General features: G+C 47.9%; 1 protein-coding gene across 1 annotated transcript in view; it reads right to left on the reverse strand.

Moving 5' to 3' along the window:
- Positions 1–1,383: 1,383 nt before the first annotated feature.
- LOC103197560 (GRB2-related adapter protein) overlaps positions 1,384–26,838 on the reverse strand; it is a 62,035-nt gene continuing 36,580 nt past the window's right edge. Inside the window, exons 2-5 of the mRNA XM_007941475.1 lie at positions 25,812–25,909; positions 13,272–13,394; positions 3,480–3,648; positions 1,384–1,569 (exon numbers count right to left, since the gene is read on the reverse strand). Coding sequence (XP_007939666.1) covers positions 1,384–1,569; positions 3,480–3,648; positions 13,272–13,394; positions 25,812–25,909 — 576 coding nt within the window. The remainder of the gene's footprint in view (positions 1,570–3,479; positions 3,649–13,271; positions 13,395–25,811; positions 25,910–26,838) is intronic.

The raw sequence follows: 26,838 nt of genomic DNA on the forward strand, positions 1-26,838 counted from the left end.
AGTGGGCCAGTGCCTGGATACTGGCCAAACTAGCCAAGCAGGGGCTCTGAAAAAATCAGGGCATAGGAATGGGGCAAAAGGATTATCTTTCAAAAACGGCACCAAGGTAGTCATCATTAGAAAGAAAATGAGATTTCAGATGGGCATCCTTATACTTGTTCTACTGTTTTTATTTTGATACCTGGGTCCGGGGCAGGAGCAGCAGTGTGTCCCAGAGCTCAGAGCTCTAAGAGTCTTGTGGCAGCCCTGGGGCTATACCTGGGGCTGGACCAAGGGAGAGACTACCTGCCTATAACACAGGGCCCTGCTCAAACAACTGTAGCAGCTGTGCCCTCCTGCTCACCTTCCCACTGCTGCCCACAGGCCCTTTTCATCCTCCCTAGCTTCCTCCTTTGCTTAAAAGCCTTCTCTGGCTCACCATCCCCTCCCCAGCAGCCTGGGGTTGGAAGCCCTGTGCAAATCCCACCTCATTCTCTCTGCTTCAGAAGGTGCTCAGGCCCTGCTTCCCACTCCATTGCTGGTGGCACATGCCATCGAGATCCCCACTGTTATACCGCCTGTACCCACACCTAGAATACTCACCCCTCTCTGGATCTTGTGGGACCTCTGCAATCCAGATCTATTTTCTACCCAGCTTCTCTGAGCTCCCCCCCACAGGCTCCAACAAACCAGAACCCTTGCAGCCCACATCCCCCATGTGGCTGGGTGGCAGGGTATGCCCCTCAGAAGCCCCTCTAACCCACTGGGGACAGAATGGTGTGGGGTTGGGGAAGAATGTCCTCCTGTCTTCAGGATTTCAGTGACTGGGCCTCTGGCTGCTCCCAAGTGTCTGTGGTAGGAATGAGGTGTGTGGAGGGGTGTCCCAGGTGGTGCTCAGAGTCCAGAGGCTATTGAGAAGCTTGTCCCCACCTGGAGGCTGGTCTATAGGCTGAAGGGCTATAGACCTTGCTTGGCCCCTTGCTTGGCCTCAGCCTGCACAACTCAAGGGGCCTTTTGAGGGAGTGTGAGGCAGGCCCAGTGGATGGTCAACCTGTGATGAACCCAGGGTTCCTTGGGTTGAGACCGAAATTGTGCCAATCTCAGAGTCTTCAACTATGTCTGTGGTTGGGACTTCTGCCTACCCACCCTGTGATATCACAGAGGTGGGGGACCAATGGGAGGGAGCCAGGCAGGAGGTCCCTGTCAAGTGGGTAGTGTTGGGGGTTTAGGGCTTGTGGTGAAGTGATCAGGAGTCAGGAGCTCCACATCCAGTCCAGCTCCTTCACTGGGCGCTGTATGACCTGGACAGGTGGAAGTGTTCATGGCCCTCCTGGGCCTCAGTCTCTCCTGTGAAATGAGCCTGTTGAGTGGATGCAGTGGCTCTGCCCTATAGGAGCCCACCTGTCACATGTGTACAGGCTGCACGTAGCTCCGTGGGAAGAAGCCAACACGCCCACAAAGACGGCCCCGCCACCAGTGGGGGTCCACCCGTTCCAGGACCTCGATGATGTCACCACGGCGGAAGCTGATCTGTGAGGGGTCCTGGGCTGAGAAGTCAAACTGTGCCTGGACAAAGCCAGCCCGGGAGGCCTGTGAGGAGAAGGGGGGTGGGTCAGTGGGCCCCATGCCCAGGTCCCCTCCGCTGACCTCTTCACAGGCCATGGCCAGTGTCTCCTTTGAGAGGCACCATGAAGAGAAGTGAACCAGAGGTGGGGGGTGGGGGGTTTAGCAGTAGAATGGAGATGAACCCTGGGCCTTGAGGCTCTGTGAACATCCTGTTGGCCACCCTGCATGTTTCCACAAGACACTGCTTCCATAAGAACACATAGTTCCTGGCAGCATGGCTGGGAATATGGGGATGGTGGGTCAAGTGCTTGGGAAGGACTTTAGGGAGGTCCCTACCCTCTGGGTCCTCATTTCCCTAGCTTTGTACACACAATGGCTGTTTTGACTTAAGGCTGCTGGCAACAGGAAAGATCCTTATAAACTGTCAAGTGAAGTGCAGCTGAGGGGTGCTTGCTGTTGTTGCTTCTGGCCAGGATTTAAGGAGAAGAGCTGCCCCTTTTAGCTGCTCTAGCCTCTCAGGCCTGGGTGCCTGTTCTATTTGTCCCTGAGTGTGAATGTAGGTAAGTCCTTGCTCTTTGTGAGACTCAGTTTCACCACCTGCCATGGTAGTTGGACTGGAGCTTTCCACAGGCACACTTGCCTGGGCATGAGGACTCTAGTTGCCAGTGCCCTGGCCTGCTGCCCTACCAGGATCTCTATTGTGCATCCAAGGATCCTGGTCCAGGACAGGAGATACTATCAGCAGAATGGCCATAATTAGAGGTTCTTTGCCTAGGAAGGAGGAGGCATCTTGGTCTCAGGGAACTGAGCCAGCTCTGGAGTTGCCCATGGGGTATATGATCCCAGGGCCCAGGCCAGAGTGAGGCAGTGGGTATGGGGGACCCTCAGTTAGCCCCCAGATTCATAAGGGCTCCCTTATACTTCCCAGAGGCAGAGTGTGGGTGTACAGTGGGGAATGGTGCAAGTCTGGGAGACAGAGGCCCTGGGCCCTGGGAGGGAGGCCCTGAGAGGAGATGTTCTTGGGACCCCAGATTCAGATTCTCCGATCAGGCTGAGGAGGTCAGCATGCCAGCAGAGCAGAGGCTACATGAATGGGGTCTTTGAAGGTATGGTGTTTGACAATCAGGGCACATTTGACAGAGGGGAAACTGAGGTCCAGTGAGGGAGGACTGGCCCTAAGGTCACACCTCAAGGTGACAAGGGGGGGCAGTAGACAGGCAGCTTCTCTATGGAGGTCAGCCCCTTCCCAAGGCCTAGGCCATGCCATGTTCTTTAGACCCTCCCAGGTCTTGACCTCCAGCCCCAGGCCTTGCTGACACCTCCCAAGACAAGTAGCCTGTTGCAGCTAATCACTCCGTTGGCTGGTGTCATCAGCCTAATGAGAGTGGGAGCAGCAGGTCCTTGGGCCATGGTGATAGGACCAGCTGGCAAATTGCTGTTATTAAGAGGATGGGGGGCAGATGGGCTACCTGCCCTGTACCCAGCTAGGCCTCCGCCCATGCGTGCTCACACTGCATCCAAGTCCAACTCCTCAGAAGCAGACATCAGATCTAAGTCTCCTGGTCTATCACATCATTCTCTGAGCCTTAATTTCCTCATTTGTACAATGGGCACAGTGAGGCACCCAGAGCACAGAACCCAGCTGGGTGCATACTCTCAGAGAATGTCAGTTCCTTCCTTGATACAACACACACTTATTGAGTACCTACTGTGAGCTGAGAACAAGCCAGACACAGTTTACCCCATGGAGCTTCCATTCAGTCTTATCATTTTTTTCCCCTTTTCTCTTCCCACCCTGTGAACTCTGGAGCCTTGGCTGGACCCCTTCTCCAAGCCCAAGGAAGGGTGGCCTGAGCCTGGTGTTTGCAGGCTCCTGCCCCTCTGCAGAGAGGCCTGCACTGGGCACCCATCTGAGCCAACCCCTGCCTACCTACCTCAAACAGAGGCTCCTCGTCCCGCAGGAAGATCTGCCGCTTCTTGGCGATGGTGGTGGTGCGGTAGAAGTCAACCAGCTCATTGAGGGAGTTGAACTTCTCCTCCCACAGAAAGTACTTCCCTGAGGCCTCTCGTAGCACCTTGAAATGCTGCACCTGGTCCCCGTAGCTGGGGGCAAGGACCAGGACACCTCAGATGGGCCCAGTGCTCCTCCCAGTGCCCACACAACCCCAGATCCCCAGGTCTTCACACTCCACCACCACCTGTAAGCAGACCTCTCTCAGTGAGACCTAGGGTCAGACGACAGTGCAGATGGGGGGTGGGGGTGGGCTGGGCTCAAGACTCCACTGGCTGGCCCAGTGAGACCTGGTGCACACCTCTGTGCTGACTACAGTTTAGTCGCAGCAGCAAATGGGCTCCTCTGAGAGAATGGGGATTGGACAGCATATCCACTTACATCTCTTCACCGTCACCCTCAGCCCTGATATTTTCTTTCCTCCCCTGCCCCCTCACAGCCAAGTCCCTTGAAGAGTGTCCTGTGGTGAGAGTTAGAGGAGCTCAGCCATGTTGGATGTTTCATGTCAAGAAAAGAATCTTCTATGGCTCCATTGCCCTCAGGATAAAATTTTGGTCTCAGACTCAAGATTTGGCCCTGACTATGTGTCCAGAATCACAACTTTCATCTATTCTGTGACTCAGTTAATGGGCCCCTTTTTCCCCCACTTCCCAGTGTTTGCATAGGCTATGGGCTCTGCTCAGAACAATCCTCCTAAGTACCTTCTAGCCCAACTGAGGAGATAGCCTGACTCTCCCACACCAGGATAGGCCCTTCAGAATTAGACTGGAGATGGTGCCATGTGGGTCAGGGCACACCCATTGTGGCCTCCCCTTCTGCAAGTGTAGCTGGCCCACCTAATGGCCTAGGAGGAGCCAGCTGCACTCTTTGTATGATGGGGAAACTGAGTCTCAGAGCAGTACCATGAGCTGCTTGGAGTCACACAGCAAGAAAGGGTGGAGCTGGGCCACATCTGAGTGTATATGTGCAAGTGTGTCACTTTCGGATGCTCCTGATTGGTTATCATTGTATGACAGCAGCAGTACTAATCAGTCTCATTGTATTAGTCCTGCCCCAGAGCATGTTGCTCAAGTCAAGTTGTACTCCACCAAGCTGCTTCCTGGGCTTCCTGTCTCCACACCCAGCCTCTCCCCATGGCCAAACCTTAACCATCTTGCAATCAGACCAGCTTGGACCCACTGCCCAGCTCACCCTCTCCAGCCTCAGTGACCTCCATGTTGGGGAAGGGGGCTGGCAAGGGAGGCACAGGACTCTGAGAGCTGCAATGCTGGTCAGCAGGCTGCTCTGGGCACCCCTGGCTGGGCTGGGGCCACGGAGAGCAGTGGCCCACGGAACAGCCTCAGTGCCCAACCAGGACAGCACCAGTGTAGGAACACCTGCTTCTCACATGCTGTGGAGGGTGTCCTGCCAGGCTGAGAAAGCCTGATGGCTGTCAGGGTGGAAAGGACCATTTTGCTCACATTTGGACCTAGTGAGAACCAACCCAGTCCCAAAACTTGATGGACTTTGCTTTAGTAGCCTCTGGGCTCTAAATCAAAATCTTATCAAACTGTTTTGGACACAGTGTGTATGCAGCTGGGGCTCACTTGCGGCCTGAATCTGTGGCCCCAGCTACACAGGCCTGCTTCTCCTTCTTGGCCCATCCTTGTCTGTGGCTCATTTCCTCTAGCCCTGGGGCTGATGTGGTACCTTGTTAAAGATTAAAGATAAAGATTTATTTAAGTGTATATACATGGGGAACAAAAGAGGGTCCCTCACTTTGCTGGAGACAAGGGCTCTAAGCCCCACAGAACCTCTCTCTCCACTTCCTAACGCAACCCCAGGCCTTTGCACACACTATTTGCTCCAGTTGGAAGGAATCTTCTCTAGTCAAACTCTTACTTGTGTTTCAAGGTACAGGTAAAATGACCCATTCTCTGAGAAGCCTTCTCTGAACCCTACAGTCAGAGTTGGGAATGTCCTGGTCCATTGACAGCCATCTTATAAACTACTGCTTCTAATGGTTTGCATACCAGACACCAAACAAGCAGGGAGGCACCAGTTGGCCTTAGCTTGGACACATACAACTGGAACAGTCCAGTTAGGAAAGGCCTAAGCCTCAAGTCTCACTGGGATGCTCTGCTCTTGGAACCCTTTCCTGTGGGCTCTGACCCTGGACTCTCTGTCCATTAGGGTTCCTGGACCTGAGATAGGTGCTCTGATGCCCACCTGATGCTGCCTCTCAGATTTGTCCCACACTCCACAAGGAGCTGGTCCTCACCTCTCCAGAGGCCAGAAAATGCCTGCAGGCTTGTGACCAGTGGAAGAATAGTCCCTGAGCCTGAACACATCTGTCCATGTTCTAGAACAGAGCAAGGGATCCAGGCATTCCAGGGGTCAGGACCTCAGAGCTCAAGAATGTGTGAGTCTGGGAAACCTGCCTGTAACCACCTTCACCTGCTCCTGCATGAGCAGGTGCTCAAAAAATAACATGTCTCGTCCCACTCCCATATGGCCCCATGCCTTATGTTATAGATGAGGAGTGGCACTCACAGCCCAAGGCAGCTTCACTGCCTGGTGCTGGCAGTGAATCTGCTGCTATTGAGGAGTTAGGGACGCACTGTCCCTCCCGACCCAGTGACTGCCCCATCTGAGGCCTGCAGGGCTCCTCCCCATTGATAACCTGATGGCACAACACCTGTGTGTCTTGTGTCACTAGGCCTTGGCCCACTGTGGACTCCTTGTCAGAAAGGCCCTTACCCTTTCTGGCTGGGTTTCAGCCTGGGGCATCCTGAGGGCTCCTCAGGGAAGCACTGAGAACCCCTCAGACCAGGGGTCACCCTGGGTATGTCTCAGGTCTAGGGGAGCTTTGGGCCATGGAGAGGAATCTTAAGTTCAGATGAGTGCAAACTGGGAGGGAAGAAGTCAGTGCAGACCACCCTGCTGAGTGAGCCTTCTGAGGCAGAGGAGGAAAGGGAGGCTGGCAAGGAGTTGGAGCCAGAGGTCTGCACCTGGGCATGGCAGAAGAAGGAACACCTGGAGCTGGGGCATCTGTGCATATGAGTATGTGTCTCTGTGTATATGTGTGTGTGTGTCTGTGTATCTTTGTGTGTGTCCACATGTGTCTGTGTATCTATGTGTCTTTGTGTGACAATTTTTATCTGTGAATCCTGGCATGTGTGTGCTTGGTATACAGGTGTCTGTGTATGTCTGTTTCCAGACATGTTTAGTGCATGTTCCCAGAATACTGTGTACATGGGTCTGTGTATGTCTCTATCCTTGCTGTGTGGGTGTGACTGTGTATGTCTCTGTGAGCACTGTGTGTTTGTTTCTGTGTCTAACCCCATACTCAGGGGGATGAAGGCTGGGCAGCCACTAGGCTTTCAGAAAAGCCCCAGGACCTAATCAGGCCTGGTGCTGGCAGTAGCAGGTCCTGCCCAGCGGGTTTTTCTGGCCTGGTGGCGGCAGCAGCTGCAGTAACAGCAGAGGTGACGGTGGCAGCCCAGGGAGGGAAAACAAGGCTGGGGTTGGGGTAGAGGAGAGAGGGAGGACCAGGCTCCCCTCTCACTCTGAAAGATGGGGCCCCAAGACTCCCAAGTGCCCCAACCAGGGTCTGTAGACCCACCTGGGCAGAGACCTGGGTGCTAACTACCTGCTGGGTGATCTCTACTGGGAAGACCTTCTCTGTCCTCATTTGCCCATCTGTGAAAGTGGAGGTGCAGAGCCAGCTGTACTGCAGCAGCCTGGGAATATATGCAGACTGACCTGGGGGTGGGCAAGGACCAGGGGAGATACTCCTACTGGGACTTTGGGATTTGGGGTATGTGGGCAGAGGGATAGACCAGGGCTGTCAGGTCACAGAGGGCCATGGGAACCACTCAGCTGCTTCTGGCTGTGTGACCTTGGGCAAATCACTGCACTTCTCTAGGCTTTGGTTCTTTATTTGCAAACTGGGCTCCTAGGGATCATACGGTTTCCCTCACTTCCTTCCAGCCTTTGCTGCAAGTCCTTCTTGGCCTAAAAATCAGTTTTCTCTTCTTCTTGCTCCCCGTCCCATGCTCATTTTATCCAAAGTCTTTATCATCTTTCATGATTTTATATAATCTAATGTTTTCTGTCAGTCACCTCTGCAGAATGAGGGTATAAAAGATAGGAGCTTTGCCACAGTTGTCTGTGGCTGATGGCTGGAAGGTCCTGGTACATCAGTGCTCAGTGGCTCTGCTGAATGCACAAGCAGAGCAAACACATGTGCATTGATTCGGGGCACCTCTGGCTGGAACAGAAGCACCTTACTTGAGAACAAGGGCCCGGGTCAAGTATGGCGGCAAAGTTACCAAGCATGGTGTAGCTCCTGCCTTGCCCTGATTGGCCTGCTGCCAGCTCTGATGTGCTGCCTAAGAGTTGGAGGGACAGCCTCATGTCCACTTGTAAAGGGCATTGTTACCATGTGAGGCCCATAAACTCCACCTTTATGAGGCTGGCATGTGCATGCAGGAACTGCCATATGTGGGGGTTGGGATGGGCAGGGGTCCCTGAGGACTGGGCCAGTAAAGGCACAGAAGCCCTCACCCACGTCTGCCGAGCCAACCTTTTCCTGCAGTGCTGGGGTGACTGTCCCATCCCCATGACACAGTGAGGAGATGAGAGCCACAAGCAAGACAGGGCCAGCCTGAGGTCACATAGCAGGTACAGGACCAAGATGTCAGGATGAGAGGTGTGTTCCCTTCTCATGCCATTGCTCCTTCTCTAAAAGCCTGGATTGATGGGGGTGGGAGCAGTATTCCAGGGGCCTACAGGACAGTCTCTGAACCCTCAGCATACTGTGTAGCCTTTGGAAGTAATGAGTGATAATTACTATAACTAGCATTTATGGAGCACTTACTATATGTCTAGGAGCTCTGGTGGCATAGTGCCTAAGGCGTTTGACTGCTAACCAGAATGCTGGCAGTTCAAACCCACCAGCCACTCTCAGAAGGAAGACTAGGCAATCTGCTTCCATAGAGATACTGCCTTGGAAACCTAAGGAGGGGTCACTGAGTCTGAAACGACTCAATGGCAGTGAGTTTGGTTTTGGTTACTGCGTGTCAGGCACTTTATATCATACAGATGAGGAAACAGGCTCAGAGAGTAACTTGCCCAGGGTTAAAAGCCAGTGAGTTATAAAGATTAAGCTAAAGGCTCCATGAAAGAAGAAGGACCAATGGTGGGGGCAGGATGCAGAAGCCCGGCCCAGCTGGGGCGAAACTGAGGGTTAAGAGTGCCACCTAGTGGCAGTGTGCACAAATCACAGCCCATGAAACTTGTACTGGTTCTGACTGGAGGAAGCCTTGGCCCTATGCCTGGGGGGTGGGGGGTGGGTGGGTAGGGAAGTATGTATCAGGATTTCTCTAGGGGAAAGCCCTGGACCCCTTCCCAGAAAAATTTGGTGCCCAGCATTCTTCTGCTTAAGAACTGCCCTAGGGAGGAGAGCTGTTATGTTGTGGGGATGAACAAAATACGTATGAACAATTGAATCGAATCTGCTTTGTACAATTCCACACAAATCACAATAAACAGTTAAAAAAAAAAAAAAAGGAACTCCTTTAGGCTTCCTAGTACTGCCCATCTCCCTTGCTTGCCAGACAACATTTTGCTATACACTTATGCCCCTCCTTGCCCACCTCTGGGTCTTTGCATGTGCTGTACCCTGTGCCTGAAGTACGCTCTCCTCATTCTCAGATCACTAAGCGCTTTCCCATCTGCTCCCAACAGCCAGCACTTGGAAAACTGCCACTTCATGCCTCTGCTGAAGCAGCTCCTCCCTAGGGCCTGCAGGGGTAGGGAGCAGTGGGTGGGTAGAGTGGGGTTTGGGTAAGGAGATGAGGGGGAAATAGGGGGTACTACAGATTCCAGTGGCCCCAAGACCATCCTGGGCTAGGGATCAGAACCAAGAACTCACAGTATTTCTCAATCTCCCCCAGGATGCTGATAGTGCTTCCATTTTTAAGGGTTTAGAAAGGCAAGAGCCATCCTAGCCCCTCAAGGACACGAGGTGTTTCCCAGGGAAATAGAATCATAGCTTTGGAAGCAGCAAGAAATCAGGGTGAGTGCTATTGGGGGGAGTCATGAGCACTCATGATTTGATGTTGACTCCACACACCTTCATGACAGGAAATCAGGGTGAGTACTGTTGTGGAGAGTCATGAGCACTCATGGTGTTGAATGTTGACCCCACACACACCTTCATAATAGGAAATCAGGGTGAGTGCTGTGGTGCGAGTGTAGGGAATCATGAGCATTCATGATGTTGAATGCAGACACCTCCCACCCCAGCAGTGTTTCTGATCAAAGTATCCATCCACAGGGCTCCTCCTCCAGGCCCAGGTGAGATTACCATTCCCCAGGGCTACTGGTCCTCCTTTGGAACGGTTGGGTGAACCTACAAACCTTTCTAACATCAAGTTGAGATCCGCGTCTGGGCTCTTCTCTCTAATCTGTAGCAGTTAGATTCAAGGGGACACTAGCTCACTTTCATAAGGAAGGAGCTTTCCCAGCTCTTTCAACAACCACCAGGAGTACACAGACATAATGTGCTAGTTACAAACTCTGTGCTCACCACAATGAGCTGAGTATAGAACCCCTGCTCCTTTACACCAGGAAAGCCCTCTCTGCCCGTGATGAAACGTGCCAACTACAAAGACCAAGGAGAACGTGGGTGGTACAAATGGATTATTTGGCCTCTACTAAAAAGATTGGTGCAGAGGTGCCTTGGGAAAAAAAAGGCCTGGTGGTCTCCTTGATGGCAACTGGTTGGTTACAAAGGACGAAGGGGCTAGCAGTGGATGCAGTAATCACAATGTCCTGATGAGGCTGACTGCAGACAGGCCTGTGGACCCACTGGAGGCCCAACAGATGGTGTCACTCCTTCAAACAGGTATATTTTCTGCCCATGAGTGTTAATGAGGCCACTGAAGAAGCTCTGATGGTGTAATGGTTAAACACTAGGCTGTTAACCAAAAGGTTGGCAGTTTAAACCCACTCAGTGGCTCCACAGTAGAATCCTGGTGAGCTGCTTCTGTAAAGATTACAGCCTAGAAAACCCTATGGGGTGGTTCTACACACATGGGGTCTCTGTGAGTTGAAAATTGACTTGATGGCAACTAACAACAACATTGTGGCCGTTACGGGCAGACTGGGGCTGCACAAGAATAACACACAGAGCCCCTGCCCAAGCCTTTCCTTCTCAGCCCTATCAAACTTATATCTTCCTGTCCAGCCCAGTTGTAATCATCAAAGTAGTTCCATGTTTGACTACACTTTAGAAAACTATCAAGACATTTGCTGTGAATCAACCCTGATATTCAGGAAACAGACACAACAGTGGATGGACTATGATTCCAGAGTACTTGCAGCTGACCTCCAGTGTTCCTACTTGACCCCTACTTCCAACTGGCAGAGCCACCAACCCAGTAACAGCTGTGATGGTAGCCATGAGAGCTGATGTGGCCAGTGTCCCTACAGCCCAGGAGCTGGGTTGCACTCACAGAAATCCTGGGGAGTGGTTTGGCAGTCTGTACCCCCTCCAGAGACCCACCTACCTCTTAGACTGGCTACTTTTCTCCTCACCCCCAGCTGCCACTACTTCCTGCCTGGACAACTGTCAACTATCCCAGGCTGCCAAGCTTATCCCAACAGATCTTTCTCTTCATTGCAGCCAATGAATCAGATCACACTCAGTCTTCTGTTCAAAACCCTCCATGACTCCCTATTGCCCTAAGAATAAACCCCACCTCCTTGCTAGGTCTGTCTGGCCCTATGTAATTGGGCCATCCCATCTTTTTGAAAATCTGCTGCAAAAGACCTCTTTAAAGTGTTAAAGAGTACAGATGTCACTTTGAAGACTAAGGTACACCTGACCCAAACCATGGTCTTTTCAATGCCCTCAAATGCATGTGAAAGCTAGACAATAAGAAAGACTGAAGAAAAATTGATGCATATGAATTGTGGTGTTGGGGAAGAATATTGCATGTACCATGGACTGCTAGAACAAACAAATCTGTCTTGGAGGAAGTACAGCTGGAATGTTCCTTTGAAGCAAGGATAGCAAGACTTCTCTTGTACTTTGAACATGTTACCAGGAGGGATTGGTCCCTAGAGAAGGATATTATGCTTGCTAAAGTAGATGGTCAGCAAAAAAGAGGAAGACCCTAAATGAGATGGATTCACACAATGGCTGCAACAATGGGCTCAAGCATAGCAGTGATTGTGAGGATGGTGTAGGACTGAGCAGTGTTTCCTTCCATTGTACATGACATCCTTACCAGTTGACAACCTGATGATACTTAACAACAATAACAACAACATCTCTTTAATGTCACTCCCACTCTACTCCCCCATCCCCTCCACTATCTCCTGGTTCCTTAAACACACCAAGTTCATTTGCATTCCAGGGGCTTTGCACTTTCCCTTCTCTCTGCCTGGAAGTCTCCCTCCAAGATCCTCATTTCCGGGGACATCCAGGAGCCTCAAATGTCACCTCCTCTGAGAGGCCTTTCTTGGCTACCTTGACTCATAACATTATGTATTTGTTTCTTGTTTACTCTCTGTCTCTCCCACTAAGACATAATACTCACAAAAGCAGCAACTTTGTCTGGGTCACTGCCACTTCTCCAGCCCCTGGAATAGCCTGGCACAAAGCTCAATAAATATTTGGGACTTGCTGTGTCTGAGCACTAGGACTAGGAAGGACAGGGACCCATCAAGGGCCTGATCCCTTTGCTGCTGCTCCTCCCTACCCATCCATCCCCAGTTCCCTCCACCCTACATATTCCTGAACCACTCTGGCCTTGGCTTTGGGGATGAAATTCAACACAACTCAGAGGCTACCCTGCCATGACTGAGATGCTTCCCTGCTGTTATGCCAAACACCCCCATCATGGGCACTCTGCCTCAATTCCAAACCCAAAAACCAAACCCACTACCACTGAGTCAATTCCAACTCCTAACAATCCTAGGACAGAGTAGAACAGCCCCACAGGGTTTCCAAGACTGTAAATCTTTATGGAAGCAGATTGCCTCATCTTTTTCCCTCTGGTAGGTTTGAACTGCCAATCTTTTGGTTAGCAGTCCAATGCTCTAACCACAGCACCACTAGAGCTCCTTCCTCAATTCCAAACATGACTATAATTGCTATAGATAAATTAACTTAATGATTCCTTGCAATAACTCATCATATGTGAGGAAACAGGCACAGAGTTTAAGTGACTTGCCCAAGTTCACACAGTCAGGAAGTGGCAGAGCCAGAATTCCAACCCAAGCAATCTCCATCCTCTCAACATGGTCACATAGCTGTGGATATAGTGGGTCCCTGTTGGAGCACATCCTGGATAGCTGCTCTACCCCATCCCTCCTGCCACATCCACCACTGCATCCTCTTCCCCCTGCACAGTGAACCTTTTCCCTCCTTTGATAAAGAATCTTAAGGGCTCCTTACTGCACTTGGAGTAAAGTTTGACTCCTCGGCCTGACCTTTGAAGTCTAAGCCTGCTCTCCAAGCACCACTCCCCCCATATCACCCTCACCCAACCTCCCTGCTCAGGACCATGCTCTGGGCTGGGTGTCACTCCCATGGGCCCCAGACTGTTGCTGAATTCCTGGCTGTTTCTGCTACAGGGAGGGACCCATTTCCTTCACCCACACTCAGTGAAAATCCTGGGCCTTTTCCCCTGCACATCCCATCCCATGGGTCAACACTCACTTCACAGAGACGGAGAACTCTCCTGGGGAGCTCTCGCTCTCTCGGATCAGAAAGGCCCCCAGGTGGTTCCGCTTCATCAGGATTTCTTCTGCCAGCTGCCGGGAAATCCTGCCTGAGTACCACCTGCAGGAGAGGTGCAAGTGAAGACACTGAGGCCAGGCATCCCCGAAGCCCCCAGGTGCCTGGCACAACATGCCACCTCACAGCAGTCCTGAGATTCAGGGTATATGACCACACCCACTTAGCAGATGGGGAAACTAAGGCACAAAACAAAGAAGCAATGGACCCATAGTCACAGAGCTGTGGCAGGTAGGAGCTGGGACTCAATTCCAGTATTTTGGTTTCTGAGCCCAAGCCTTTCCCATCACATCAGGCAAACACATATCCTGATAAAAACAGAAAAAGACCCAGCCAACCTCAGCCAAGCTTTTTAGTTATAGATGATGGATGCTTAAAAGTAAAAAAAATATAAACAATGGATGGCAAAAGTAAAAGTAATAGCAGCTTTGTTTACAACCAGCCATCTAGATGCAACAATGGGTCTCTCCTCATCCAGAGCGAAGAAGAATGAAGAAAACCAAAGAGGCATGGAAACAATTAGTCCAAGAGACTGGTACACCATGTGATCCTCAGCCTATATGACAATGAGACCAGAAGAACTAGATGGTGTCCAGCTACCACTGTCAGCCATTCAGAGGGGGATCTATGTAGGAGATCCTGGATAGAGTGGGAAAACAACGTGGAACAAAACTCAAAACTAAAAAAAAAGGGGGGGCAGGTTTGCTGGTCTGATAGAGCTTGATGGAACCCCTGACACTATGGCCCCTAGCTGCCCTTCAGGTCTGAAATTGAACCCAGTCCTGTGGCTTCCAGCCAAACAAAAGACAGGTAGGTATATGAGCTGAACATTTACATTAGGTAGATACATTCCTTAGAGAGATTAATCATGGGAGAATAGAAGGGCTGTTTATGCACAGGGAGATAACTCGGGGGGCAGAAGGAGTACATGGGAGGGAAGGACACAGGGAAGAGATAACCATGGGGAGGAAGTGGTAAATTGCAGTCAGTGACAAAGTGTATGTGAGCTACTGTATAGAAAATTAATTTGCTCTGTAAACTTTCACTCAAATCACAACAAATTTTTTTTTAAAAGAATTTTGAAAGAAAAATAAATAGAATATTAACAACAAAAGTAATAGCAGCATTGACTTGATAATGAGAGAAGGTTCTCCCTGTACTCATTTCATAGATGCACAGACTGAGGCCACATGGGCTTATGCACAGGTACAAATCTGTTTTCCTGCTGACCAAACAATACTGGGTCTACAGAAGGTATCTGGTAAATGCTTATACTCTTGCAGGATCCTCAGCCCCTCAATTGGAGGAAATAGCACAGCTCAAGGAACAGGGTCTGGGGGTGAACACTGGGACCCAACTTTTATCCTGGCCCACCTTGCTGTGACGTGCCAAGCAGCCCTGCTCTCTTTGGGCCCTGCCTATCTGAGGGGCTAGGGGGTTTCTGACTGGCTTCCTGGCACCAGTGTTTTAGCCTAGATTTATTGTTTAAGTGGGGAAATTGAGACCCAGAGTGGCCAAGGTAGACCAAGGGCAGCTGTGTGACCTGGGGGTGAGCATTAATGTCCTAGGGCAGGGCCTTTCACTCCTTCAGCAAATGCTTCCTGAATCAGACCGAGCTTGGCATAGATGGCCAATATGAGGTGAGACTTTTCCTGTAGTCTCAGGTTGTGGTGAGGCCTCACAGTGAAAATCAAAGGCTGTTAGGTGCAGTGGCAGTGCTGTTGTTGCCCTACCAATATCCCCCACTGTCACTTACGTGATGAAGGCTGCTAAATGTACACACACTGGTGATCCTACCAAGGACTGGAGCCCTGGAAACACTGTCAAGCAATATCTGATATGAGTAGTGAGCTCCCTCATCCCTGGGGGGATAATTCTGGGACATGTTCCATACTGTCTTCTGGGGGTCCCCAGGAAAATTAGACTCGAGTTGTCCACAGTGGGTAATTATGTCCATAATATATCCATTATGACTCCTTCCCTTCACTCGGAAGTAAGTTACTTGTCCTCACATTCTTATCTCAAGGAGTGCTTCTAAGTGAACCCTTACTCTCAGAAGTGAGGGTCTAGGTTGCTGCTGCCCCTAAAACTGGTGGGGTACCCTTAGCCCATCTCCCCACTCCGTTATCCAAAGGAGGAGGCAAGAAGGAGTGTGAAGGAGGGATGGGGGTTTCTCTGGCAACTTGTGTGAGCACTGGGAGGGTCTCCAGGAGGGGAGGGGGTGAGTGTGGTTGCTGGGGGGAAAGGGCTCAAGAGAACCATCTGGAGAGCTAGGCCTGAGTCTCCAAAAATTCAGGGTACCTTGAGACTGGCACTAAACTAGCTTGGGCTAGTCTTGAGAAAAGAGCTCTCTCATAGTGGAGTGAACAGAGAGGACTGGGCTAGGAATATGACAGGGCCCAAAGTTAGGCTTCCTTTGGGTCAGGGTAGTGGGGAAGGAGAACTCTAGCAAGGTACAGGGGTGGGGCAGGGCCAATGGGGCTGTGGATAAAAGTTCCTAAGGGGCTGGATATCTCCAACAAATCCACAGAACCCCACGGGAGTCGTCAGCATGTAGCCACCTGTGGCCTTCACAGCTTGTTGTGACCATACCCTCCAAAGTGGTCTCTCATAACCCTGCCTGTCCTGCCCTACACTGGGAGAGTGAGAGTATGTGCAGGGCTGGTTTGAAAGTGAGGACATGGGAAAAAGAAAGCTCTTTGCAGTGCCACTGGTGACTGCCTGCATTGTCCCCATTTTACTGATGTGGAAACTGAGGCTGGATAAGGGCAGGAATATACCCTATTGTGGGGTGAATTGCGTGCCCTCGAGAGGCATGTTGAAGCCCTAACCCTGTACCTATGCACTTGACCTTGTTTGAAAATAGGGTCTTTGAAGATATTAAGATCACACATACACACACTGCTGTCGAGTCATACCTGACTCATAGAGACCCCTCCTTGGGTTTCTGAGGCAGCATCACTACAGAAGTAGATTGCCCCATCTTTCTTCCAAGGAGTGGCTGGTGGGTTTGAACCGCCAGCCTTCTGGTTAGCAGTCAAGTGCCTTAGGCACTACACTACCAGAGCTCCCCCAAACCCATTTTACTTATAAAAGAGAGGAAGAGACACAAAGAGACAGAGATAGATGAGGAAAGATGGCACATGACAATGAAGTGATGCTGTCCTGCAAACCAGGGAATGCCTGGAGCTACCAGACACTTGGAGGGATAAAGAAGGATTCTTCTCTAGAGCCTTTGGAGCGAGCATGGCCCTACTGACACCCTGAACAGTCCCCCAGCCTCCAGAATTGTGCCCTAGGACACTAATGGTCACCCTCAGGTCACAAAGCTGCCCTCATGCATGTCCACTAGCCTGCAGAGCTCATAATGTGGAACCCTGAGCAATGCTCAACTGCACCACTAGCTCCCACACCCTCTTACCATTATGTGACCTGATGAAGTAACTCCACTTCTCTGTGCCTGTGTCCTTACCTCTAAGATGATGACAATCAGACCCTCAGAGGGCCACTGTGCACTGAGTGAGCTGCTACCTAAAGGTGTGTGCTGCTCTGACAATTAGGAAGTGATTCACACCCTCTTCCTGAACAGCCTCTAAGCCCTCTCCAGACAGCTTCTACTCTAACTTCAAGGCTCATGATTCTGGCCTTCCTCTAGGAAGCCCCTGTTCCCACACTGGCCACATAGCTGGGCCAACTACCCCTATAGCCCCCATGAGGCTCCCTCGGGGTAAGGGGTCTGAATTGTGCCTCCTGCTGATGGGTTCTTGGGGTAGGCAGGATGATTGTGGGTGCTCAGGGGAGGAGTGGGTCTGTTGCAGGCTCCCCACTCACCTTGGGCCTTAGTAGCCTGAATCAGGTATGGAGCTGGGGCTTTCCACAGCTATTTTGGGGCCAGGGTCAGTGCTGAAGCCACTAAGAACGTGTCTGGCATGGCCTAAGATCAGTTGACCAGCAGCCAGACACAGGGGTCAGAGCTGACCTGAGGGATATTGGGGGCTGGAACACTCTATGGCTCTGAAAGACCCTGAGTGGAGTCTTTTTGTTGTTGTTCTGTTGAGAGTATACACAAAACATACACCAATTCAACAGTTTCTACATCTACAGTTTAGTGTCATAGATTACATTCTTCAAGTTGCAGCCATTTTCATCCTCCCTTTCTGAGTTGTTTCTCCACCATTAACATAAACTCACTGCCCTCTAAGGTTCCTATCTACTCTTTTGAGCTGCTGCTGTCAATTTGATCCTATATAGATAGTTCTTAGAAGTGCATAATGCTCAAATATACTTTTTTACTAGTTCAGCTAAACTCGTGTTTGGTTTTAAGAAGACTTCAGGGAATATTTTAAAGATTATCTCAGCACAATAGTTTCTGGGGTTCATCTACCTTCCATGGCTCCAGAAAGTCTGTAGTCCATGAGAATTTTAAATATTGTTCTGCATTTCCCCCCTTTTGATCAGGATTCTTCTATGGAATCTTTGATCAAAATGTTCAGTAATGGTAGTTTGGCACCATCTACTTCCTCTGGTCTCATGGCAAAGGAGGCGGTTGTTCATGCAGGTAATCAGTCACATATTCCATATCTTCCTCCTATTTCTGACTCTCCTTCCTCTGTAGCTCCAGGTGAATAGAGACCAATAGTTGTGCCTTGCATGGATGCTGTTTTGGTTACTTCATGCTGTTCTAGCAGAAATACCACAAATGGGATGGCTTTAACAAACAGCAGTTTATTCTCTTACAATTTTGGAGGTTAGAAGTCTGAATTCCTGGTGCCAGGCTCTAGGGGCTGGCTGAAAGCCCCTCAACCTTGGGCTTAAGCTCTGCCTCTTACTCCTGGCACACTGAGCTAGAGGTGTCTCTTCACTCAGGCAGCTGCTGGCTGGCTGCTGAGGCTAACAAGCCCAAGGTCAGCAAATAAAATGGCACAGTCCCAGTATTACCAAACAATATGGCAGACCATTAATTCAAGTCCAGAAACAATTCCAAGAGCAGCAGAAAACATGGCAGGCTGCTAAATGAAGACTTGGCTACATGCAGGGTCCAAGTACACCAAAAAGCTGCAGACCATTCTCAAAGCTTCTCCTTACACACACCGGAAGCAGACCACATCCCTAAAGCAGGTACTCAGCCAAGGCATTTGACTGCTAACTAGAGGGCTGGAGGTTCAAACCCACCAGCCACTCCTCGAAGGAAGACTGGGCAATCTACTTCTGTAGAGATACTGCTTCGGAAACCCAGGGAGGGGTCGCTAAGAGTCAGATTTGACTCAATGACAATAAAATATGTATGTTGTTATGTGCTGTCAAGTCAGACCTGACTCATAGCGACCCCTCCTTGGGTTTCCGAGGCAGTATCACTACGGAAGTAGGATTGCCCAACCTTCCTTCCGAGGAGTGGCTAGTGGGTTTGAACCGCCAGCTGTCTGGTTAGCAGTCAAGTGCCTTAGCCACTATGCTACCAGAACTCCCAAAATATGTATATGTATCTATCTATCTATATATATATCACTTTTGTCAATTCAATTTTTGACTGGTATACAATTTATTGACAGAAATTACAGTAATGGGCTGTACAACCCTGCCCTTAATGCAATTTTCCCATCACATCTTCCCTTCTGTTTCCCCTTCTCTTCCACCCATGGTAGTCATCAATAAACTTTCATCTCTATACATTTGCCTTTTCTTATCTTTTTATGTAAGTGAAGACATACAATATTTGTCCTTTTGTAACTGGCTTATTTTGTTCCACATAATACCTTCAAGCTCCAATCACACTGTGGCATGAATTAAGACTTCATTTCTTCTACTGGCTAAGTAGTATTCCATTGTATGTATGTACCATATTTTGCTTATCCATTCATCTGAAGGGTATTTAAGTTGTATCCACATTTTGGCTACTGTGAATAGTGCCACAAGAAACATTGCGTGCAACTTTCTTTTGGAGTTTCTACTTTCAAGTCTTTTGGATATACACTTACCAGTAGAATTGCTGGGTTATATGGTAGTTCTATTCTTTGTTTTTTTTTTGAGGAACACCCACACTGTTTTCTACAATAGTTGTATCATGTTGCAATCTGAACAACAACAGATAAGAGTTACAATTTTTCCACAACCTTGCCAACATTTGTTATTTTGTGTTTTCCTTTTTTTTTTTTAAATTTTAGCCATCCTAGTGGGAGTGAAATGTTATCTTGTTGTGGTTTTAATTTGCATCTTTCTGGTGGCTAATGACACTGAACATCTTTTCCTGTGTTTCGTGTCCTCTTTGGTATAATGTCTATTCAAGTCCTTTGCTCATTTTATGACTGATTTTGTCTTTTTGTCGTCAAAGTTGTATATATAGCTTGGATATTAGATTTTTGTCAGATACATGGTTTCTGAAGATATTTGCCCAGTTGGCAGCTTGATTTTTCACTTCTTTGGTAAAGTCTTTTGATAAATAAGTTTTAAATTTTTATGAAATCCCATTTATTTATTTTGTCTTTTGCTGTTTGTGCTTTTGTTATTATGTTAGATAATCCATTGTTAAAAGCTAACCTGACAGTGTTGCCCTTGTTTGCTGATCTGACAAGTTAAATTGGCATAACATGCTACACATAGCAAGTGTCAAATGTGATAGGGATGAGTGAGTACTTCCAGCATGGCATCTCTTTGTGGATGGAATTTGGAATTCCACAATGGAATGTGGAAATTATTGAACAATACCATCAATATCACACCTAAGAAAATTTTGCTAAAGATAATTAAAAAATGGTTGCCACAGTAAGTATATCAATAGGGAATTGTCAGATCAGAAATTCCATATTTCTTGGCTTCAAGTGTCAAAAAACAAAGTTGTCACTTTGAGGGATAAAGTGTGCCTGACTCAAGCTATGGTATTTTCAATTGCCTCATCTGCCTGCAAAAGCAGGACAAAGGGTATGGAAGACCACAGAAGAACTGATACATGTGACTTGTGGTGTTGGTGAAGAATACCGAATATACCATGGATGGCCAGAAGAACAAACAAATCTGTCTTGGGAGAAGTGCAGCCAGAATCCTCCTTAGAAGTGAGGATGGTGAGACTTTGTCTCATGTACTTTGGACTTGTTATCAGGAGGGACCAGTCCTTGCAGAGGACATCTTGCTTGGTAAAGTAGAAGGTCAGCAAAAAAGAGGAAGACTCTCAATGAGATGGACTGACAAAATGACTGCAACAATTGGCTCAAACATACCCAGAATTGTGAGGATAGTGCAGAACTGGGCAGTGGTTTTTTTTCTGTTGTACATAGTATTATTATGAGTGAACTGACTTGACAGCATCTAATAACAACAATCTCTTTCAGCAGTATTTTATAGCTTTTGTTGTGTAAGTACCTGGTTAGATGTATTCCTAGTATTTTATTCTCTTAGATGCTATTGTAAATGGAATTGTTTCCCTAATTTGCCTTTCAGATTTCTCATTGCTGGTATATAGAAATTCAAATTTTGTTTGTTGAATTTCTACCCTGCAACTTTGCTAAATTCCTCTACTACTTCTAGGAGTTTTTTTGTGGACTCCTTGGGATTTTCTATATATAGGATCAAATCATCTGTAAATAAAGATAATTTTACGTCTTCTTTTCCAATCTAGTTACCTTTTACAGGTACGCATCACTTAATGTCCATTTGAGCAATGTCTGACTACATATATGTCTGTGGTACCATAAGGTTCTAATAGAGTTCAGAAATCCTGATGGGAGAGCAGGACCTATGGGATGCATTTAATAAGTACATAGAGCTGACCTGTCCCTCACTAGTTCTCTGGGTCCCACATCTGTCCTGGCCCTCCACAGCTGCCTGTTCCACCACATTCATCTTAGGCAGGTACAGATACCACCAGAGCCACCAAGGGAGATGCCCTGTCAAGGCCCCTGCCCCACTGGCCCAGGCACCCTGTGCCTGGGCCGGAGACTGCAGTTCTTTTGCTGGTAGCAGCTGCTGGCTGCAGCAGTGATGGAAGGAGGAATAGGAAAAGTGGCACACTTATCTTGTTCCTGATTTCAAGGGGAAAGCTTTTGGTCTTTCTCCATTAAGTATAATGTTGGCTGTTGGCTTTTCACATTGCCCTGAATCACATTGAGGAATTTCCCTTCTATTCCAACCTTATTTATGTTCTTTCTTTTTCTTTTCTTCTTTTAACAAGAAAAGGTGTCGGGTTTTATCAGATTTTTTTTTTTTTCCATCCATAATCATGTGGTTATTTTCCTTTGTTTTATTGATGTTATACATTAAGTTGATTGATTTTCTAATGTTGAACCATTCCTGCATCCCTGGAATAAATCCCACTTGTTCATGGTGTTGGCTCTTAATATGCTGTTGGATTTTGTTCAGTAGTATTTTGTTGAGGATTTTCTTCTTCTCCTCCCCCTTCCTCTCCTCCTCCTCCTTCTCACACATTTTGACATTGACTGCAATTCCCTGCAATGCAACAGCTCTCTTCCCACTTCCTCCCTGTAGTTACCTCTTCCCTGTGTCCTTCTTTCCTATGCACTCCTGCACCCAAGCTATCTCCCTGTGTAAACACTGCCTTCCTATTCTCCTATGATTGATCATTCTAAGGAGTATATCTACCTGATATAAATGTTCATCCTATATGCTTGTCTATTATTTGGCTGGAAGCCACAGGAGTGAGTTCTGTTCCAGACCTGAAGGTAACTAGGGGTCATAGTCTCAGGGGTCTCACCAGGCTCTATCAGATCAGTAAACCTGGTCTTTTACTTTTTGTGTGTGACTTTGAGTTTTATTCCACATTGTTCTCCCACTCTATCCAGGATCTCCCGTACTGATCCCTTTCTGAGTGGTTGACAGTGGTAGCTGGGCATCATCTAGTTCTTCTGGTGTCATGGTCATATAGGGTGAGGATCACATGGTCAACTAGTCCCTTAGACTAATTGTTTTCATGTATTTTTTGTTTTCTTCATTTTTCTTTGCTCTGAATTAGGAGAGACCCATTGTTGCATCTACATGGGTGCTTGAAGGCTTTTAAGACCTCAGTTGCTACTCACCAAAGTAGGATTTTGTGTAGCATGTTATGCCAATTTAACTTGATGTCCCTTGCGACCATGGTCCCAAGCCCACAAGCCCAATTACTTGCTCCTTCAGGGTGGTTGGCTGTGGCTAAAACGTTATCATAACTTTGCCATTTGTTAGCTCTATTATATATTTGGACATTCTTATAGCACATACAAATATGTATGTAGAAATATCACTGCCAACCTTATATATATATATAGTCATAAGTATATCCCCTTTTCCCTAGACATACCTGATCATTCAACCTGTCTACCTATGTATTTACCTGTAGATTAATGTTTGTTATTACTGATAATGCAATATTGTATATGTAAAAGGATTTATCTTTGTTGTGTGTACCTCTTGTATACCTCTCTGTGGCTTCCTCTTCCTCAGTGTTGTTGAGATTTTTGCATCTATATTCATAAGAGATATTGGCCTTTAGTTTTCTTTTCTTGTAGTGTCTTTGTCTGGTTTGGTTACCAGGGTTATGTTTGCTTCATAGAATGAATTAAGGAATGTTCCTTCTTTCTCTTTCGGAAAAGTTTAAACTGTATTGGTATCAATTCTTCTTTAAGTGTTTGAATTCCTCTGTGAAATCATCTGGTCCAGGATCTTTTTATTTGTTGAGAGGTTTTTGATCAATGATTTGATCTCTTCACTTGTTATGGATCTGTTGAAACTTTCTGTTTCAGTTTGGGTAAGTCATGTGTCCAGTTTGTTGCTATACAGTTGTTCATAATTTTCTGCCATAATTATCTTTGTTTCTATTGAGTTCAGTTATCTTTCATTTTTTATTTTGTTTATTTGCATCTTTTCTCTTCTTTTGTCACTCTAGCTAAAGATTTGTCAATTTTATCGATCTTTTCAAAGAACCAACTTCTGGCTTTATTGATTCTAATGTTTTTGTGTTTTCTAATTTATTATTTCTTCTCTGATCTTTGTTACTTCCTTTCTCCTGGTAGGTTTAGGCTTAGTTTGCTCTTCTCTTCCTAGTTCCCAGAATTGTCGAGTTAAGCTGCTAATTTGAGATATTTCTTCTTTCTCCATGTAGGTGTTTACTACTATAAGTTTGTCTCTGAGCATTGCCTTTACTGCATCCCAAAAGTCTTGATATATTGTGCTTTCATTTTCACTTGACTGTAACAAGTTTGTGATTTCTTCCTTGACCCATTAGTAGTTTAAAAGTATGTTGTTTAATTTCTGTATGTTTGTGTATTTCCAGGTATTTTTTTTTTTTTTTTTTTTTTTTTGTGTGTGTGTGTGTATGTGTTATTGATTTCTAGCTTCACCCTGTTATGGGCAGAGAAAATTCTTTCTATTATTTCAACCTTTTAAAATTTATCAGGACTTGCTTTGTTACCTAATATAGGTTTATTCTGGAGAATGACCCATGTGCACTGGATAGAATGTATATTGTGCTGTTTTTGACTGGAGCATTCTATATATGTCTGTTAATTTTAGTTGTTTTTTTTAGTGTCATTCAGGTCCTCTGTTTCCTTGTTGATCTTCTTTCCAGATGTTCTGTCCAGTATTGACAGTGGTGTATTGAAGTCTCCAACTATTATTGCTGTACTATTTATTTCTCCCTTCAGTTCTATCAGTGCTTGCTTTATATATTTAGGTGCCCTGATGTTGGCTGCATATATATTTATGATTGTTAAGTCTTCTTGACCTTGGTGGAGTCTTGGCTCCAACCATAGGCAAGACTTTTGTCACCTTCTCTCTTGTCCTGAGCAAGTGGTACCCTTTGCTCAGTGTTTCTCCAGCTAGGCCAGGCCACCTGCTCCCCCTTCCCTTTACTAACAGAAAGACTGATAGCCAGAGAGGGTAGAAACCTGCCCAGGGGGGACATTGTGGACCTTAAACCCCACAATCTTTGGGGGTTCCTGGAGTCCAAGCAGAGATGATCTGAGCCTGGGTGGATGGGGTCTTGCCCCAGCACAGGAAGCTACAGGTGGTGGCAGATTTAGAAACAACTCAAAGAGATATATAGAGGAAATTCCCCCCGGCTCCACCTCCATTCTGCACATCCCTCCCTTTCCATCTCATAGCTACACATGCACCACAGCTGCCAGTCTGCCCTGTGGTCTGCTTCACATTGGACTTAATCTCTCTCCTGCTCAAACATTTCCCATGGCTCCCCTCCTGCTGACCCCATATACCATGGGTTCTCCTTTTGCTCATCCTGTACCTTCCTCAGGAATGACTTTCTGTTTTTTTGCTCAGCCAACTTCTATGCATCCTTCAAAACTTCATTCTTTGAGAGATCAATCATGGGAGAATAGAAGGGCTGTGTAGGCACAGGAAGACAGCTCAGGGGGCGGGGGGCAGGAGTGCATGGGAGGGAAGGGCACAGGGAAGAGGTAACTATGGGAAGTAGGAGGGGAGTTGTTGCATTATGGGAAATTATAGTCAATGTCATGAGACAAAGTGTATGTGAGTTGCTGTATGGAAAGTGAATTTGTTCTGTAAACTTTGACCAAAATCACAATAAAAATTTAAAGAAAAAAAAAAAAAAAACTTCACTCCTTGCCACCTCTCTTGAGAAGCTTTCCCTCATTAGTCATCTCAACACTGATGATCTCCCCATGTTGTGCTCTCTTTATGTCTGATCTCTTCCACAAGATGGATGCTCTGACCCCTTTGTGACCCAGCTCACCCAGACTGGACCCATAGCCCCAGTGGCAGTGTCTGGTAAATGGCTGAGTAGGCAGCTGTGTTTTGGGGCTGTCTTGGCCATCATTTAAAGTATATCCTGTTTTTTCTAATAGATTTGTTATCCACCTAGGCCTGTTCTGGAACTGGCTATGCCCTACCCACTCTCAGGACAGCAGCATTGGATGCCACCAGCCAAGAGCCCAGCCTGGGGCTGCCCTAATCACCAGGTCCCGGGCCCCAGGATACCTGGACTCCAAATTCACCTCCCATTCCAAGAGATTTGTCCCACACTCCCCTCACTGATGTCAAGCTCCTCTTTTGCTATTTAAAGGCAGGGCCCACAGGGTCTGTATCCTGCCCCTCCTACTGCTTCCCTTACATACCATCTCCCCATCAGGGCGCTCTAGAATCTTTTACCATCTGCATAAATTGGAGCTGCAGCCATCCTTGCATTATAGGTAGAGAAACTGAGGAACATAGTGAGCAGGTACCTCCCTGAGGCCACATATCTGCCAACAGAGAGCCTGGGCCTTGTCATATCCCAGGGCTTTACTGGTGATTTGAGTTCTTAGTGTCCTCACATCTCCAACCTCTAGCCCAGCTGGGTGTGGTGGTTTCTATGTGGACAGGTCCCCCATGTGGTGGACAGAAGTTGGGGGCTTGGGGGGAGGGCATTCCCTACTAGAGGGATGTACCATGTCAGGGCCTCACTGTAACTTAGCTCAGCCTCCAGCTGCAGGACCTCAGAGAGGCAGGACTGGGGGTACTCACGGGTGGGGTTTGACATGGATGTAGTTCTTGGGGATGAAGCCCTCGGCTCCCCGAAGCTCAGCTTTGTACCAGTTCTGGTCATCCTCCATGTTCAGGATCTGTGGGCAGAGATACATGGCTAATTAGCCACTGAGCAGGACAGCTGTTCTTTTCCTCCTGCCCAGCCCCTGTGCCTGTGGAGGAGACTCCTTCAGTTCCATCCAGAGGAGAGTTGGAGGCTTGGGGCAGGGACTGCCCAAGGTCACTGTGTGCCTGTGATTCTACCATCCTGCTTGGTCCTTGGGTCAGGATGCCCCATGCTTAGGCAGTCCACAGCCTTCCAGGGAAGGACAGATGAAGCCACAGAATAGGTCTGCTCAGTAGATTGGGGCCCTGCTAACCAGATCAATGGCCTGAGGTGAAATTCATGCATCAGCCTGCCTCCAGCCTTCAATTCTGCAGGGCCACCTCAAGATGCTGCCCAATGAACCTATTCAACAACAATTTATTGAGCTTCTACTGTGTGCCAAACACAAAGCAAGAAACAGACAATAATCAAAGAGTAAATAAACAAGGTAATTTGATGTAGTGGTGAGCACTCTGAAAACATAAGGCAGGATGACCTGGCTGAGGAATGTTGGGTAGGGTGGGGGTTTCTTTAGTCTGTGTTCAGGAAAGGAGAGGACATCTGATTGACAACCAAACCACAAGAAGGAACCAGTCATGAGAAGATATGCGGAATGGTGCCCCAGGAAGAGGGAACAGCTTGTGCAAGGGCCCTGAGACAGTAAGTTCTGTCTCCAGAACAGAAAGGAGGTCAGTGTGTCTGGGGTTGAGTGAGGGATGGCAGGGATTGTTTGGTGAGTGGGGAGAAATAGGCAAGGGCAAGGGTATGCAAGATCTTGCCAGCCATGGGAAGAAGGGTGTTCAAATTTTATTTTAAAAGCCATGGGGATGCAATAAGGCAAAAAAGGGAAATCAAAGGCATCCAACTTGGTAAGGAAGAAGTCAAACTATCCCTATTTGCTGATGATATGATCCTATACCT

Source organism: Orycteropus afer, unplaced genomic scaffold (assembly GCF_000298275.1).
Source record: "Orycteropus afer afer isolate SDZICR_OR568_19922 unplaced genomic scaffold, OryAfe1.0 scaffold00080, whole genome shotgun sequence".
Classification (NCBI taxonomy): Eukaryota; Metazoa; Chordata; class Mammalia; order Tubulidentata; family Orycteropodidae; genus Orycteropus; species Orycteropus afer.